Genomic DNA, 18333 nt, shown 5'->3' with positions numbered 1-18333 from the left:
AAATTTCTGGCTGAATACAGCTGTTGTCGGAAGACATTAGCTAGCTAGCTAGTATTAAATGTAGCTAGCGAGCTACATTTAATATTAATTAATGCGAAATGTATATCGGTGAAATGTTTATCACAATGTTGGATACAATTAAATAATACTGTGAAAAAACTAACATTTTATTTTTTTACTCTTGGAGAATGAATTATGTTTTAATTCATCGAACGCCGGCAAATGTCGGTGGACTGCGGCGGAAACCAGTGATCTCATCGTGACGATGTGGGCGGTGCTTAAACTCCAGCATCCTCCTCCTCTCTCCTCCTTCCCCTCATCATCACCTCCATCAAGCTGTCTGATGATGATGCTCTCCTCTTTTTTATCCATCTAAAGTCAAAAAATAACCCGCCATGCGGTGCGTTTCACCCCTATTACGGCATCTTTCATCGCACTGTAAGGTAAGACGAAGCTTCGCCGGCCATGTTCTCGCTTGAGCAACCGTCTACCGAGGATCTTTTTTCTGCTCCGAGCAGGCCTTTTTGGCAGGCAATTGCCAAACGTTTTGTGACTCTCTTGTGTGTTATTACCGACTTGATGCGAGCAGACAGTACGTCGATTATTGTTATTTATGCTGTGACAACACACCGACAAATCGGCATTCTGCAGTATTTTTGCCGGCAGCATCGCCTTAGCCCGCATGTCGGAAGTGGGAGATTCTTGGCCTGCACCGCACGGGTGACGTGGAGGGAGCCGGGGAGGGAAGTGGGGGAAGTGGGGTAAAGGGTGGGGGGGCTGCTCAATGGCCATTTTCAGCACCGTAACTGAGTGTGCCAGCATCAGATGTCTCTGTCGCCATGCATTAGCCACTTGGTGGAGTCTGCGTCCTTACTGTACAGTACTGTATGTTTACTATAAGGTTAATATGGAGTGATTCACACAAGAGGAGGATGCTGGTGGTCTGCTAGCTTGCATCTGCCTCGGGGGTGTCATACTGGCCTAATTATAAAACAACCAGCCGTAGTGGCAAATAGGCGCAATGGTAATGCTAAAATGTTAAAATAAAAATACATAAATAAATGAATGAATAGATAGACGTTGAGAGAGATAGAGAGAGCTACATAGATGGATAGATACATAGATAAATAGATAACAACTGACATGAAATAGCACCATAGTTGAACATAGTTGAACAACAGACTCAAATTTTCATCCAAATAAAATAGAATCACAAGGAATCTACTGACTGGCTTTATCTAAAAGGGGTGCAATTAATTGATTATTCTTAATGTTTTCACGGAGTTGATACAATATTTTGCCAGACTCATTAAAGTTGCCGGTTACTCATTGATGCCACCTTTAGTTTAGCTGTGGATGATTTCATTGCATAATGTGGATTAGCGAGTAGGCTCAAAGTGTTCAAGTTAAGAGCAAAGATTGTAAAATCCGTGTTTGGTGTCTCAATGCTAAATCGAATTAATTCTTCTTGTGAGTTTCAGAGTAATATGTGATCTTCTTGAGTGCTGATGGCTGCAAATAAAAATGGATTACATCCATAAATGATGACCATGTTCCTGGTTTTGCACATACAGTAACATGTAAAAACATGTAAAAAAAAAAAAAATTCCGAGAGGAGCTCAGAGGCTCATTTTGTTCAAACACGAAGTTCATCAATTTACTCTCAGGAAGGTCAACAGACATTTGAGAATATTTGAATTTTACAGAATAAAACAACATTTAAAATTGATCATATAGATGCCAAAAAGTTACGATGGGGTTTTATTTTTGTTCGTGTTTTGCATGATCGAGGGATCAAGTGCAAGAAAGCAGGAGAGGCAATGCAGAAGTACAGATTTGCTTTCCAACAAAAACAAAATATTTCTATATTACATTAAAATAATGAGAGTGATATTCGAGGGATAGCTCTGCCACAAAACATTCCTGCAAAACTTTTAGGATATCCAATTTTCAGACATCTCATGTTGTGGTCAAATTTCTTTTCCTATTATGCCAGCGAAGAAGTCAAACCCTTTGGTGGAGTTGCCAACGGATTGCTATCAGAAGATAAAACCAATCACCTTGCAAAATACAGTAAATTAATTTCTGGATTATCGGTTGATAGCGTATTTCGTTTGGTAAAATGTGGTTGGCTTTGCATGAAGGTGTTGTACACAGCAGCACTAGAAATGAGGACTCGTTACCTTTATAGACTCTGTAATATTTCATAACATCTTGACCTAGCAATGATTCGTCTTATAGTCAGCATTGACATGAGTTTTTTAATCAGAATCAAAATCATCTTTATTGGCCAAGTATGTAGAACACACAAAAATTTGTCTCCGGTAGAACACGCTGCACTCGTATCATCATTAAAAAATTGCAAAGAGGCACTATACAGTTATATATTTGGGTTACTATTTGAGAATTAATGGATAGGGGGAAGACGTTGTTTAAATATCTGCTGGATTTGGTATGCATTGGATCGGTTGCGCCTGCGTGAGGGGAGTCGCTGGAAAAGGTGGTGGGCAGGGTGCAGAGGGTCCAGTAAGCTTTTCCGCGCTTTTGTCTTGATTCTTGCAGTGTGCAAGTCCTCGAGAGTGTGTAGCGAAGTAATCTGACGAATAGTCTGATTTTGGAGCTGTGGAAGCCAGAATCATGAGTAATTATGGATGTTTTTTTCTCTCTTTCTTTTATGGAATTTTACATGGATAACTTTATGTGGTTGTTCCCAACTGTGGGACCCAACTGTTCCTTGAGAGGTCAGGGATGTCAGGGGAAATGTCATTTAATATTTGCCGGTGGCTGTGGCTAAAGAATGAGTCAGCAATTTTTACTCTGAAAAATGAATTGTCGCCCAACCAAATGTGAGCAAAGCATTGGCATTATTAAACCTTCTGGGACTTTTAAAACTTCTTGCAAACACACGGAAAGATTCCAGAAATTTAAGATTGGAATATACGATCCAAGTGCAGTCGCTGTTTTCATTGGACGGGACAGGAGTGACTTAAAAAAGGGAATCAAAGGGTAGTGGATTGCGGTGTGTTACGTCCATGTTGATTCCACGTGACTATCACTTTAATCTGCATTGCAAAATCTTTTAAGCAATGTTATGTAATTTATTCCCTGGTTATCTTTGCATCATATGACTTCAGGAAGATTTGGAGGGGCAGTTTACTCAAATCTGAAATACCAAAATAAACAGTGGCGGAATGGAAAAAAGGCGGCAGATTGTGGAAAATGTCATTGATTTCGGGCATCTGTAATGACTTGGCGTCTTCTTTTAATTTCCCTTGAAATCTTTTGAGTGCAAGTCTTGCATTGAGCCGAAAAATCTGATGTAGGATCTTTCTTGTGAAATCAACAATGATTCAATACATAGCTCAATAAACAGAACGCTTCGATTCAAATCATTTTTCCATCCATGTGAGATACAATGAATCAACATTTCCGCATAATGAATCAAATCTCAAATATTATGATATGTCATGATGCTCATTTATTATACCCGGAATTGATTTTAAAATGTTCACCAAGGAAAATGGCATTATGCGCCCAACTCTTTAATGCATTTAGTGCTGTGCTGATCCATAAATGTAGGATGCTTTTAAATAACAGACAATATTGTTCTTTGACTTTTTCTCAATGCAACTAATCCTTGAATCCCTATATAATATCAACACTCCACTTTTACAGCATTATTCATCATTACCGTATTTTCTGGTGTATAAGGCACACCCAAAAGCCTTCATTTTCTTCAAAAGATAACCGTGCGCCTTATACGCAGGTGCGTCTTATATGTGAAGTACTATTAAGCCACAACAGGTCTCGTAACTACTGTCAGCAGCCACCGACTGCATTTAGAAGTGTTGCGTAACCCCAGTATCTACTGTAGCGCCTTTTAATCTGATGTGTCTTATATTTGGAAAACACATATATTTATATAATATATTTGGGAAAACATTTTTCACTCATTGAAGGTGAGAAGGTTTCTTCAGCCGTCATCTGTACAAAAGTGAAGGTTTCGGACGTTTCGCCTCCTATCCAAGAGGCTTCGTCAGCGAACTAAAGTCTGACTGGTCGTATCGGCCCCATTTATATATCCCTAATGTCCAGACCTGGTGGCGCCGGACACAGCTATGATAGGTCCCTACTCTCAGGTTGGGGGGGGGCGCGGGACCCCCCCCCCTGTGGCCCCACTGATTGTTCCTACATTCCTGACTAACGATTGGCCTATTACACCCACTCCCCCCGGTATCACCTCATCAGCATAACGACCCTCATCAGCATTGCGAAAGTTGCCTAACCTGTTTTGCCTGAGCAGGCTATTGTATGAACGATCCATTGAAGGTGCGCCGTATGTTTGGAAAAAGTTTGAAAATCCCGATTCATTGGGGTTGCACCTTATACTGCAGTACGCCTTATACACCGGAAAATACGGTACTGAAAAAAAACAGTTTTTTCCCCAGCCCCTTTCTCAAACAGGAGAATGAAGAAGAGGAGAAACGGGAAGCTTTGGGATCACTGTGGACCGTTTCCGTGAAGTCTCCATGAACGCATTAAATGAGACATTTTAGCAACTAAAATCAATGGCTAAGAAAGGACGTGCAAAGGGCGAAAAGCCCGAAGCACTCATCTCTGCTTTGCAAGCAGCCAACGAAGATCTCAGGTCCAAGCTGACTGACATTCAGATCGAACTGCACCAAGAAAAATGCAAGGTAGTGTTGTGTAATTTGCATTTTAAGTATCGATAAAAAAAGAATACCCAGTACTATATCTAATTGCGCTATGTTCTTTGGGATGTAACACTGACATCAGGTGAGCAAGCTGGAGCGCGACAAAGTGCAGGAGGTGAAACGGGTGCGCGAGCAGGAGCAGCACCGACACACCGCCATGTTGACGGAGCAGCGGGCTAAGTGGCATGAGGAAAAACAGAAAGAGCTCCACACGCTGCGCGAAAATCTGACCCGGCAGCATGAGCAAGAGCTGGCGCGGCACGCCAAAATCAAAGACCAGGAGAACCAGAGACTCAAGACCGCACTGAGCGCCATACGGGACGGAAGCGGCGAGAAGGTGAACTAGTACTTGGGAATGAGGAGAAGGGTTCTTCAGCTGTCATCTGTACTTCTTTGAAGGTGTCGAACGTCCGACACCTTCAAAGAAGTGCAGATGACGGCTGAAGAAAGCTTTTCCTCGATGGACCACTCCTGTACGACTGAGAGCCTACACAGACGTATGAATGGATGTGTCTCAGCAAAGTTTGTTTCCAAATGACGGTGCAGATGTACTACCACGATCTACTCGAATCCGTGTCTGTAGGTACGCACAGCATTGACTCTGGAAGCCAAGGAGGACGCTCGGCGCTTCTTCGATCAGGAGAGAGTGAAGCTCCTTCAGGAGATAGCCGAGCTGAAGTCAACTAAGAAGCAGACGGACGAGGCTCTCAGCAACATGATCCAAGCGGACAAAATGAAAGCTGGCGACCTGAGGGTGGAGCATAAGCAGCACCAAGAACAGATCTCCAAGATCAAATGGGACTGTGAACGGGATATTCGGAGACTGGTAACTGTTGCTCACCATTCACTGTCATTGACCATGATACCAGTTGATTTTCAAAGGAGATGAGGGGGTTTAATTCTGCTCTATTGTAAATTTCAAATTTGGTAATACCTTTTGTTCCAGGTGGATGAAATCAAAGCTAAAGATCGCACCATCTTTTCTCTGGAGAAAGAGATGGAGTCAACGACGGGGTTCCTCCAGAAGTTACAGCTTCAGAAGGATGCATTGGATGAGCAGCTTTTCCTGGTCAAGGAATCTGAGTGCGGCGCAGGAAGTCCAAAAAGAGAGATTCCGGGTCGCGTTGGGGATGGCGCAGAGCACTGTGGTAGTCCGGTAAGTTCATCTTTCCTCTTGTCCCAACTGTAAATAAACAAGTCTATAAAAGGATGCTTAGAAGTAGCTTCACAAATTAGCGTCGGCCATGGATGAACAACTCATTCATTCAGATTTCATTGGTTTCTGCTTTTATTTCTCATGACTGCCTTTTTATCAAGAATACCGGCTCATCGGCTGTCATGAACTAAGGACATACGATGAATGGGCGTTATCCGTGTCTGATCCGTTTTCTGTAATGTGACCACTCACAAGGCCTGCATTTCCACATAACTAATTAAACGGTACTTGTGCCCACTTGTGGAAATTCTTTGATCTCCACACCATTTCAATTTAACATCCATACGCTGCCATGATTGGTCATGCACATAGCTGAAAATTTCAGGAAAAGTGCAGAGGCAGCTGTGCGTTGGGGGGAGAAGGGGGTTGAACTTGGCAAACTCTTACAATGTTCTGATGCCTCGCCTCGTGTAAGTACAACCTTGAGTAATGAAACAAGCAGATGCAAGCATTACATCGGAATGCCTGGAAGCAAATTAATTCAAATATCACTTCGATACATTCCGGTGTTGGTTAAGGTCATGTTTTGATAATATGTTACTGTGATGAGTGTGACTGTGAGTGCAAAAGGTTGTATGTCTTTGTGTTGTGGTTGTCTGGCAGCCAGTTGACGGTGCACCCCACCCACCTATTGCCCGAAAACAGCTGGGTTAGGTTCCAGCACGTCCTTGTACGGATGAACATGTTTAAAAAATGCATAGTTTTCTGTTTTTGTGAGCCATTACCCCCAGAATACTGGAATTTTTCATTGTCTACTTTTTGCTTTTGAGATGTGAATACACGTCAGCGGGAGAGATGACCAATTTACTCAATATTTTCGGCCCGTCTTTAGTTCAAGCCGAACCAAACTAAAATAGTCAATCAGTCACATTATTTATTTTGACTTCAAGATGGCACCGCGAAAAGGGCTGCCTTTACAGTAGCTTCTACATTTTGTTCTTCTTTTTCCTTTCCTCTTCCTTTTATCACTTTGCTGCTGTGAATTGTGAATTTTTCCACTGTGAGACTAATAAAGGGTTAATCTAATCGAATCTAAATTACCATATTTTCTGGTGTATAAGGTGCACCCAAAAGCCTTCATATGAACCTGCACGTGCCTTATATACGGACCGGACAAAATGCAGACCAAGTAAACATTGTCCACTCTACAACAGACATGTGACAGTTTTTAAAAAAACTATGCTGGTTCTTGTCCTGAAACATTTGTCTTTGTACATTTTACATTAATATGATAATATAATGTGTGGTTAAATCATATATTGTACCCTGTTATAATACTGACCTTTAAAATAAATAAACCAGGTAGTGCACTGCATTTTGACTCAATTGTTAGCAACAATGTTTACACATACAAAATGCTGCTGACGTGATTCTAATAATAAACACAACTTATTTATTGGTTTTGTTTGGTTTTACAGGACCTGAGAAGAAATCAAAGGCGCATGGCGGAGCTCAACTCCACGATTCGCAAATTGGAAGACCGAAACTCACTGCTGGGTGATGAGCGGAATGAACTGGTATGTTGATTCCTGACTTTACCTCACTGCTCTCAGCTTCTTGTTCCTCCCCGCAAACATTCGGTGTTCCTATGAGCAGCTGAAGCGTGTGCGAGAGTCGGAGAAGCAGTGTAAGCCGCTTTTGGACAAGAACAAACTGCTGAGTAAGCGGAACGATGAGCTAACTCTGATGATCCATAAACTGGAAGAGAAAGCAAAAAATCTAACCAAGGAGAACCTTGAGATGGTTAGCATGGAATCGCATGAGTACCTTTCATTTCTGTCAACACCAATTGACCTTAGCGTGAATTTTGTTTCTGTTATCAGAGGGACAAGATCAGTTCTCAACCTCCATTGAAGAAACCCAAGTCTCTGAATGACCTGGACCAAGCCCACGATGACCAAGAAATAGCTTTTCTCAAGCTTCAAGTCCTGGAACAGCAAAGCATGATTGACGAGCTTGCAAGAGTCAGTTTTGCATGGGGATGAATTAACATTGTGGTTTTGTTCCCTGTTAACTCATTCACTGCCAAAGACGTGCAATGCATGTCATTGTCACTCAAATTCCAGGAACCACAGAATAGTGAGTTTTAGGGCTACATAAATATTCAATGCAGCGTAAGAAACCTTAGACTCTTTTTTCATCAGAAAAACAGTCAATTCCTAAATTATATGGGTCTGGAGTTATATGATCTTGCAATGAGGGCAGCTGTGCAAAATACAATTGCAATACATACACATTGGTTTATATAGCGCCTTATCAACAGCTGAAGCCGGAACAAAGCGCTAACACAGAAAAAAAGGGAAATACTGCCCCCTTGTGGAAATGAAAAAACATCGCCAGAGGCCATGGCCAGCGCTTTATCAGCACCCAAACAAGAAAACAAACAAAATCCGAACAAATTCGGGAATGCTGCTCTACCTCATATTTTCAATTCCCGAATAAATTGGTGAATGGCATTGAATGAGTTAATCACATGCATGAGAATCACCAAAATGTTAAAGTCTATTTACAGTATGGTTCAGTTTCTTGAAAGCATTCTCGTGAATTAAATTCTTCTTTGGTTCCAGGATCGAGAGAAATTACTTCGGAAAAAAAGACATAAAAGGAGTTCCAGACCAATTAAGGTCAAGATATTTCAGATTTATGCTCAATAACGCAACAATATTGTGGTTCTTGCTTAAAATGGTGATGAACAATATTATGTCCCGAGTCGTATGGTTCACTGTTTTGTACATACTTCAATGCAGAGGCACATTGTCGTGGATACATACTTTGGGTATGATGAAGAGTCAATGGATTCCGAAACATCCTCGGTGGCTTCTTTCCGCATGGACCGGACACCGGCTACTCCCGATGAAGACCTGGATGAGGTGATCATTTAATTTATACTACTCAGTGTGAGTATAGGCCACAAACAGTTAGATGTTTGATTAACAGTTCATGCTTTGATCCTTGAACGTTTGTCCATTAGGGTCTCGCCAATGAGGAATCTGAGCTGCGGTTCCGTCAGCTGACCAGAGAATACCAGGCCTTACAACGTGCATACGCACTACTGCAGGACCAGAAAGGAGGCATTCTGGATGCTGAGATGGAAGCCAAGGTAGGCAAAATGTTTCTGCTGTTATCGTACTCGCATCAGTTTTTTATTTGCATTCAGTATGGGAAAAGATGCATGTTTTTTTTTTTTTTTTTTTTTTTTTTTTTTTTTTTTTTTTTTAACTCATTGACTGCCAGACGATGTGCAAACATGTCCAGACGGCACACCACTGCTGACTATGAGATTCATAAGCTGTTGTTAGCCTCAGTGATCTCTGTCACTCGGTGTAATGGGTCACTTTTTCGATATTTCAGGCTCAGGAGCAGCTCCAAGCAGACATACTCAGGTACAAGGCCAAAATTGAAGATTTAGAGAGGGAGCTGAAGATGAAGGGTCAGGTATGACACGCACACATACACTCAATTTTGCTGCTGTAGATTGCAAATTTCCCCATTGTGGGACTATTAAAGGCTTTCTGATTCTGATTGATAAGAATCAGAATCATCTATATTAGCCAAGTGTGTCGAACACACAAGGAATTTGTCTCCGGTAGAATACGCTGCACTAGTATCATCATAAAAAAGACATGACAAATAAGTATGGAGGACACAAATTGTGTGATTTGTAAATTATGCTTAAATTATTTAAGAGCAAGAAGCTGACGGGTGTTTTGAAATGAGATTTACCTTCTACATGAAATCTTGTACTGACATGACTTGTACATGTGACTGCAGGGACATGGAATGAAAATGATTATAATTTGATTCTTATAAAGATTACACCTCTCTTCAAACTTGACAGCAGATGAATGCCTCCCGGTGTTGTTTGTCAAATGTTTTTTTTTTTTACATCAGGACTCCAAATGGGTGGAGGAGAAGCAACTGTTCTTACGAAGAAATCATGAACTTTTAGATAAGGTTGGACATGAAGAACGCATTGTTGCAAAGAGCTTCTTCTTCAACTAACATTTTTTTTTAAATGTTGCTGTCCTAGGTAGAAAAAGTTGAAATGGAGTGCAGTCGGGCTCAACAGGAGCTCCAAGATTCCAAAGACCAGAATGAACTATTGGAGTTCAGGATCCTGGAATTAGAGGTTAGCCTTGCTTACTCTCAAACAATGTTTCCACATGATGAGAATAAAAATCAGATAAGTTAAACCGCCATTGTCATTCATTTCTTGTCACATTTCCATTTCACATACAAATTTACTTGAGTTGCAATCTCAACTCGTAATCCCTGTAGGCATAATTATCGGTTGTGTTGATTCCGGTATTGAATGGCTTGTTCATTTTGGATAATTGCAATGTGATGTGCAATGAGATGTTAACAAAAATGCGCATTCGCTGCCATAAGGAGCGAGAAAGGAGGTCACCTCCTTTCAATCACCTGAGGATGCATCCCTTCTCGGAAGGAGTCAGTGCACTGCAGATATACTGTATGAAGGAAGGTGTTAAGGTACAGTATGGAACACCGTTTAAATTGGATTTTGTAACTGGCGAAACGGATTTACATGCTGTGGTCTTAATAGGACCCCATGCGTTGTTTCCACAGGATGTGTGCATACCAGATTTGATCAAACTTTTAGATATCCTCGGCGACAATGGGGTAAATTGACATCACACGTGTATCGTGACTAACTTGATTGAAAAGGATGCAAATGCTCATTCATGCAATGTCTTTTTGTATTTTTTTCTTTCAGAATTTAAGGAACGAAGAACAAGTAGCCATTATTCAGGCTAGCACCGTTTTGTCATTAGCAGAAAAGGTAACGGTTTGTCGACAACCCTACTGTATTTTCCAGTGTATAAGGTGCACCCAAAAGCCTTCATTTTCTTCAAAAGGTGACTGCGCCTTATACGCAGTTGCCTCTTATATGTGAAGTCACATTGAGCCACAACAGATAGAATGTGACGTGCCTTATATTTGGAAAACATTTATATATTTATGTATTATATTTCGAAAACTGTTTTCATTCATTGAAGGTGCGCCTTATAGTCTGATGCTCGCTATTTATGGAAAAAGTTTGAAAATACAGCGTTCATTGGGGTGCACCTTAGACTCCAGTGAACCTTATACACCGTAAAATACGGTAATTCTTTTTTCTATTTGCCTGTTTATCACTTGCTGAAGCTAGTTCTTTTCTGCCCTCTAGTGGATACAGCAGATTGAGGGAACTGAGGCAGCCCTCCATCAGAAAATGATGGACTTGGAAATAGAGATGGCAAGTGACACACTCACAGCCCCCATCGTCCTAGCTGTATCCATTGATCGCATTTGCTAACTGTAGCTTATCCCAGCATATTCAAATGGGATCGTAAACATTTTGATCCCTCAACAGGAGATGTTCTGTAAACAAAAAGGATATCTGGAAGAGGAGCTGGACTATAGAAAACAAGCCCTGGACCAAGCCTACATGGTAAGCAGGGTTTCTATGGGTCCGACATGACCTGTAGCCACGTCAATCGATCGATTAACCCTTTTGACAGGACAACACATCATAGTTGTATTAAGTTCATCCTGTTTACTTGATATCTAATTTAAAACAGATTATTTTCTTACAGACAGTGTTTTTTAGTTGTTCAATTACCTGACGGCGGAAGTATACGCCGAAACATGTCAGGTAATTGAACACCTAAAAACACTGTCTGTAAGAAAATAATCTGTTAAAATAAGAAAACACATCGTTTGTGCACATTGGGTTCAGAATCCTTGATTGTCAGTTTGAATTGGAATGCACCCCTAAATTTATCATGCAAATAGGTTTCAGTGTCGAGGCTTCTAAAAAAAAATCCTGGCTGAATCTTTAAAACATGAGTCGCAACATAGAATCAAAGTGCTCTTTATAATTATCAACAATATCATCACGGTTTGGTTCGGGGCCGCCACAAAAATGGACAAAATCCGACTTCAATGTTAGACGGTTAGGACGGCAGAAAAAAAATCATGGGCACTGCCCTTGCCACTCTCGAGGACTTGCACACAGCAAGAATCAACACAAGAGTGCGGAAAATTCTACTGGACCCTCCGCACCCTGCCCACTACATTTTCCAGATCTTCCCCTCAGGCAGGCGTTACTTATTTAGCATGTTTTTTTTTTTGATGCAACGAGCTAGCAGCGTGCTCTACCGGAGACAAATTCCTTGTGTTTTCTACATACCAATAAAGATTATTCTGCTCTGATTTTGATCTGAATCTGATCTTACTGTCCCATGTTTCTTACTATTAACAATTTTTCCCCCATTTTAAACAGCAAATCCAAGAGTTGGAGGCTACGTTATACAACGCCTTGCAGCAGGACAAGGTGATTTGAGCAAGATGACATAACAAAAACGATATGACGGCTCAATGCAAACCATCAATAACAAACATCTTGTCCACCGTTAACAATTAATTAAATTGTAGATTAAAGTCGCAAAGTTCTTATCCTGATGAATAGCTGATGTATTGACAATTTGGCATTTCCTTCCCTGTAGGTGATCAAATACGGCGAGCCCCTGGACGAGCTTCAGCGGGATGAGCTGCGAACATCGGTAGAGAAGCTGAGAAGACAAATGCTCAGGAAGAGTCGAGAGTATGACTGTCAGATATTGCAGGAAAGGATGGAGCTGTTGCACCAGGCGCACCAGGTATGTCCCACATGTGTATGTGGTCGCCATATCAATGTTTCAGCCATGTGGGATTTTTCACGATAGTTTATCTTTATTTATTTTAATTATTTAAAAAAATGTAATTAATTTTTCCAACAACACTTTCATCTATATATCGGTATTTTTTAAGATTCAGGATTAGTTTTAGTTTTTCATTACACATATGATGTGTTTGTTGAGTGCAGGATTTATAAAAAAAACATATTTAAATTTGAATTGAGCTGTTTTTTTAGCTTTTTGATTATGTATAGGCAGCCACATTAAAGGCACAAAAAATTGTGGCACCTTCTAATTCTTTTTTAATATTCAACCTTTACTTTTGTTCATCTAAAACCTAATGTTGCTTTGTTTTGCCATTTTATTTTGTTATGTGTATTTAACATCGAAGTCCAATGTACAATAAATTTAAATCTATTCAAATTGTTATTGATTTTTTTTTTGCAGCGACTATAGTTTTACAAGACATTTTCCGTCCCCGTTGGTGTTCTTTTGATGCATTATTGCAATTGTATTCAATACTGAATATTTTGGCCCAAATGAATGATTTAATGCTCTTGAACCTAAATAAAAGGCTATTTTCGCCATGGTTGTTTATTATTACATTGATAATTAACCAATTCTTTTAAAATTAACAAAACACAATATCCCAGGAATATATTGTAAAAATGATTGTATATATAGCATATCTTTGTGACTGCTTTATTTTGGCTATTTGATAGCTGTCCATGTTAAGCGCTTTGTTACAGCTTCAGCTGTTGTTAAAGCGCAATCAATATAAATCAATATGTATTGTATTTTATGTTAACATTGAACCAAATGATTTTTTTAAAGAGAATTCGAGATCTTGAGGACAAAACAGAGATCCAAAGGAGGCAGATTAAAGACCTAGAGGAAAAGGTAGACTTGAACTACCCCTTGTGTGTGAAATGTCATCAAAATGTTTAATCCACATGACTTCCCGCACTGTATTCCCTTGTGTGTGTTCCTAATGTGACTAACATGCTGCATGTTCCTCTAATACTCTCACCTTTTCTCTTTCTGTCTTTTTGCTTTCTTTCTTTGCAGTTTTTGTTTCTATTCTTGTTCTTTTCTCTTGCCTTTATCCTTTGGCCTTAAGGTCTTTGGCGTGTCCTCAAGCAGAGGTGAGTTTAGGGGGGTTGAGGGTAGCTGTGGGCGGATAAATATTGATGGTGTCTGATTAATAATATGAAACATGCCACATTGTAAATTTGAACAATCTTAATTGTCATAACACATGATTAAGTTCCATTTCCTTGTTTCTGGCTTTCAGAATTAAGGTGGGTACAAGTTGAGAGTAAAATAGGGGTGCTCACACTTTTTAACTTTTGAAATGACCAAGTCAAAATGATCTACGCATTATATTTATTGAGAAATATATTGAGGATTCTTGAAACATATCTTGATGCGTTACCGCATATGTTGCACAATACATGTCCAGATTTTTTGCCATGACCTGAGTTCACTCTAATAACTGGCAGACGAGACAAGCGCACTTTGAAAACGTCATCGTGAAAAAAAGTCTTACATTCCGTATGGAAGGGATACTTTTTTTTTTCTTATTTGGTCCAGCTCCCCCACTCGTTTTTAATCTTGCGTGGAAGAGTAAAAAAAACGAGCGAAAAACTCGGATGTAACTAACGACGAGTTTGTTAACTTTGCAACGCTAAGGTGAGTCATCTGAGCAGGCATCGTGTACCTAATAATGGATGTCATCTGATTGGTTGGCCGGTGTCTCAATCAAGTGAAGTGACGGCTGATAGGCTGACGTCTAGTTGTGTTCAAAACTTCTCAACTTTGTTATTATAGCGCCAGTTAATGACAGCGTCACATCAGCTCATGCGATCTTCCAATAATACCTTGAAGATTTTTTTTGAAAAGCAAAAATATATATTTTCTTCAATATGATATGCTAAAAAAAAAGATTAAACGATAAAAATGTCAACAAGGGGTCCGTTTCCTGTCATCGACATTTCATATTTTCCTTCTCGCTCTCCTTCCCCTCTTTCTACATTGCTATATAACTTGTGATCTGGTAAAGTATTATCTTTGAGAGTCACCGTTGTGGTAAATTCTTTTACTTGCAAATATGCCAATACGTCATGTCATGTTGTCATGATTGTCATGTCTTATAATATTTAGCTTAAATTAATTGTACTATTAACGATAGAAATAAAGCTGATAATCATCACAAATACAATAATAATATGTACCGTATTTTTCAATTTTATCAAAAGCCGAGCATTGCGCTTTATAATCCGTTGCACCTCATGTATGGATCGCTATTCATATTTCTTGGTGTGTAGTTTTTTAAACGTTCTGTAAAGGGTTTCTTGTAGCTGCAACAGTTGTGAAAGCTTTAGTCTACATAAATACAGTAAAGTCTCGTTATATCGATATCGGATATATCGATAGTCCCGGTTATATCGATGCTATTTCTATGCACGCACGGAGAAAATTACATGCAAACAGGGTCGGATACATCGATAGTCCCCGTTATATCGATATTTTTTCGGACTCCCTTGAATATCGATATAACAAGACTTTACTGTAAATCTGTATTGTATTGTGTTGTAACACCATCTAGTGCATGCATTCTGATACTGTGATAAAACGCCAATTTGTTTAATTTTTTTTTTTTTTTACAGGTGCTGCATCAGCCCACAGATCCCGTATTTCACTGCTGTTGTGTTATTTATTTTTCATCCGAGTGTGGTGGAACAACTATGGCCGTATGTGTGGTGACGGTATATGAGTAAACAAGATGTTGGATTGGAATTTTCAACTTTTTGTTATTTTCTTTATAAGTGGGTCTCTCAGAATCAGAATCAGAATCAGAATACCTTTATTCGTCCCGCAATGGGGAAATTTGCAAAACAAATCGGGATGACAAGTCGGATGCAGGACTGCAAAAACAACACACACACATGCACGCACACACATTTGAGAACATGCAGTTGTGCATATGCAGTTGCATGGAGATGCACATCAATGTCGCTTTGACAAATCCAAAACCAAAGCCTGGGAAGTAAACGCTGTCTCTGCCATGCAGGGTAATATTAAAAACAATGATGGGATAGTGTGTCAGCCATCACTGTTTGGGGGTGAAAATGAACAGAAGACAAATACCCACCCGCAGCTGATTGTGTCCTCTTTTAAGCCTAAAAGGATGGAAAGGCAAAGAAAGACTGTTGGACTGCTCCAAAGGCAAAATGTGCAGACACCGGAAGACACTCAGGTTGGGAGACTCAAATAAAGACGAAAAATGGAGACCGCAAAGTGACAGGATTGCAGAAGCTAGCAAGTGAAGATCGTTACTTTCTGGCATTATTGGTTTCCCTTTTTCTAACAGCGCCCCAGACCCCAATACATACACAATTGATATTCATATGTACATCAAATTCATTTCTTTCATGTTGTTCTGTGAATAGTCACACTTATACACGTGTCACAGTTCAAATGTTCCAGATTGGCAATTTTGTATTTAAACAAAAATTGCGTAGAATTTATTGTGATGGCCGCTGCATTTTTTTTGTTGTGACATCATAATTGGAAAACTTTGAACGTGCATCTCGTCCCACCTCATCCCCCCCCCCCTTTTCCTGTTTTTTTAAACCATGTAATTATCTTTCTGACCACCAGAGGGCAGGTTTGGTACACAGGAACTCAATGTGCCCTTTAAAAGTTTGAGAAATCTGGTTTGTAAATATTGTCAAACCTTTAGTAGGTATACAGAAATACCGATTAACCTCCACCGTTGTAAATATAGTGAATATTAATTTCAAATTGAAATATTATGAATACTTAACTACTCATTTTCATGGAACGACTATTGTTATTTTTGCTAACTTGGACACTAACCAGCCCCAGTCTCTTTTCTTTCTTAAAACTTAAACCCAGTCCCTGTAATGTGTATGTTGCCATTCTAAACATTTACAATCGGTACATGCCCCATCCATGACCTCACGGGGAATGACCGTGACTATTTCTGTGCAAACTTTGCTAACAAGCAATTGCCTTCAATGCATTTCCCTCCCAATGTTTCACTTGTACATTTGAGGCCCCTTATGAAAACGTTTATTCTTACGACCCCGGGTGGTTGAATTTATTGTGTTATGTATATTTAAATCTATATATTTTGTTTTGGACTCACAGAGGATTTTTTCTATCTGTCTTCCGACAACAATTGACCGACCCCCTACTTTCATGTTAATGAGTAAATAAAGAAACAGGACTTTGATGATACTTGGTCTTTTTTTAAATATGTATTTATTTATTTTATTAGCATGCTGTGTTCAAACTGTTCATAAATGATTAAAAGAAATAATGTTTTCCTCCAGGTGCGAATTATGTTAAATTGAAAATACTGCAATCTGATCCAAGCCCCATATATATAAATGTCTATACTGTTAGAAAGACAGTAAGTGTTATGATTGATACTATCAAGGATAACGATTTCACCATGTGTATTATTCCTTATTTTACATTAGCTTTCCACACTGTTTCAATAATTTTAAAATGATCAAATTGTACTTTTATTAAATGATTTCTGACCATAATGGTCCAAATGATTTTGTTTTTTTCATGTAAGTCCATTGCCCAGTAAAGTGAACAACGAGTGAAAATAACCAAACAAAGCAGAGGATTCACAAGTGTACAGTCTCTACTGCTAATGTCCTTTCAGCACCTCTAGGTCATACGATATCATCATTTTTTTTGTCCCCGGCCCCGATTGGCTCAAAGACCGATGAGTGACATGGCAAGAAAAGAAATGAGCTGCGCTCAGTCAGCAGGTGGCCATGAGAGAAAGCTGAGTGGAGAAGCAGACATACAGACACCTATTAAATGACAAAATAATAACATCTTAGAGCATGTAGAAAATTTGATTGTCAAGTTTTAAAAATGACTAGCCCTTCCCGCCCAAAAAAGGGGAAGGGATTTGTCCATCAGACCCAACATTAAAATACAGTACAGTATAGTCAAAACAACTGTTAAGATTACCGTACACCAAAGTGTATTAATGATGTTTTTAAAGCATCATTGCTGGAATCCCCATGATATTAAAAATGGATGCAAAGGGCCAGTTAGTTTGTAACAACAAATAAATAAATAACTCTGAAGGTATTCATTTTGCTCCTGGTTGATAAGTGCACATACTGAAAGTGCAACAGTGCGTAATGGAGTGATCGGGTTGCGAATCCACGTCCAAAGAGCTGCCACCAAATGGGCTTACGGCAACAGAGACCTTTCTTCAGTGGATAAGTGGGTCAATAATGCACACAAACACAGTGTGTGTATCCAAGTGAAATGAGAATACACACCAAAAATCATTTTTGATGCATTTATGAGGACCTCTTTGAAAATAATAATAATGATAACACATTTAATTTATAAGTGCCTTTCAAAACTCTCAAGGACACTTTATAGTCACATGATTCGTTTTTCTGCCGGTGAGCAACTTTGAGAGATGCATATATAGACCCTCTAAAAGCCTCTAGAATGAAAAACTTGTGAGGACCAACCAAAAGTCCTCACTTGTCAAAAATGTCCTCACTATGTATGTTATAAAAATCATCATGGACCTCACCCAAATAGCCATACAAACTCACGCACATACACACACGTCGGCCGGAGTTAATTTTGACTGTGTGTATGAAAACTTGTAAGTAGCTAACAATGAGTGTGACGTCCATGAAAACAA

At 39.6% G+C, this 18333-nt stretch overlaps 1 protein-coding gene across 1 annotated transcript; it reads left to right on the top strand.

Annotated features, from left to right (window-relative positions):
* The first annotated feature begins 291 nt into the window (after positions 1 to 291).
* jakmip2 (janus kinase and microtubule interacting protein 2) lies at positions 292 to 15419 on the top strand. Its single transcript, XM_089017286.1, has 24 exons — positions 292 to 443; positions 4449 to 4697; positions 4798 to 5052; positions 5299 to 5541; positions 5662 to 5871; positions 7350 to 7448; positions 7528 to 7674; positions 7755 to 7895; positions 8499 to 8555; positions 8679 to 8801; positions 8903 to 9031; positions 9283 to 9366; positions 9823 to 9885; positions 9962 to 10060; positions 10321 to 10422; positions 10519 to 10572; positions 10667 to 10732; positions 11120 to 11188; positions 11306 to 11383; positions 12218 to 12268; positions 12441 to 12593; positions 13446 to 13511; positions 13680 to 13756; positions 15281 to 15419. Exons 2-23 carry the CDS (start codon positions 4569 to 4571, stop codon positions 13728 to 13730), a joined length of 2469 nt encoding a protein of 822 aa, XP_088873412.1. The 5' UTR covers positions 292 to 443; positions 4449 to 4568; the 3' UTR covers positions 13731 to 13756; positions 15281 to 15419.
* Positions 15420 to 18333: the final 2914 nt, after the last annotated feature.

Source organism: Hippocampus bargibanti, linkage group LG16 (genome assembly GCF_051943395.1).
Source record: "Hippocampus bargibanti isolate YZ-2025 linkage group LG16, ASM5194339v1, whole genome shotgun sequence".
Taxonomy (NCBI): Eukaryota; Metazoa; Chordata; class Actinopteri; order Syngnathiformes; family Syngnathidae; genus Hippocampus; species Hippocampus bargibanti.
The sequence above is the reverse complement of the archived record's forward strand: the minus strand, read 5'-3'. Positions and strand labels throughout refer to the sequence as shown.

Excerpts from the sequence above, each read along its gene's own strand:
- jakmip2 (XM_089017286.1), top strand. The coding sequence starts at position 4,569 with ATGGCTAAGAAAGGACGTGCAAAGGGCGAAAAGCCCGAAGCACTCATC. Across the intron at positions 5,053-5,298 it reads GGGACGGAAGCGGCGAGAAG|GTACGCACAGCATTGACTCT; the intron begins GTGAACTAGTAC and ends CCGTGTCTGTAG. Across the intron at positions 11,189-11,305 it reads TGGACTTGGAAATAGAGATG|GAGATGTTCTGTAAACAAAA; the intron begins GCAAGTGACACA and ends ATCCCTCAACAG.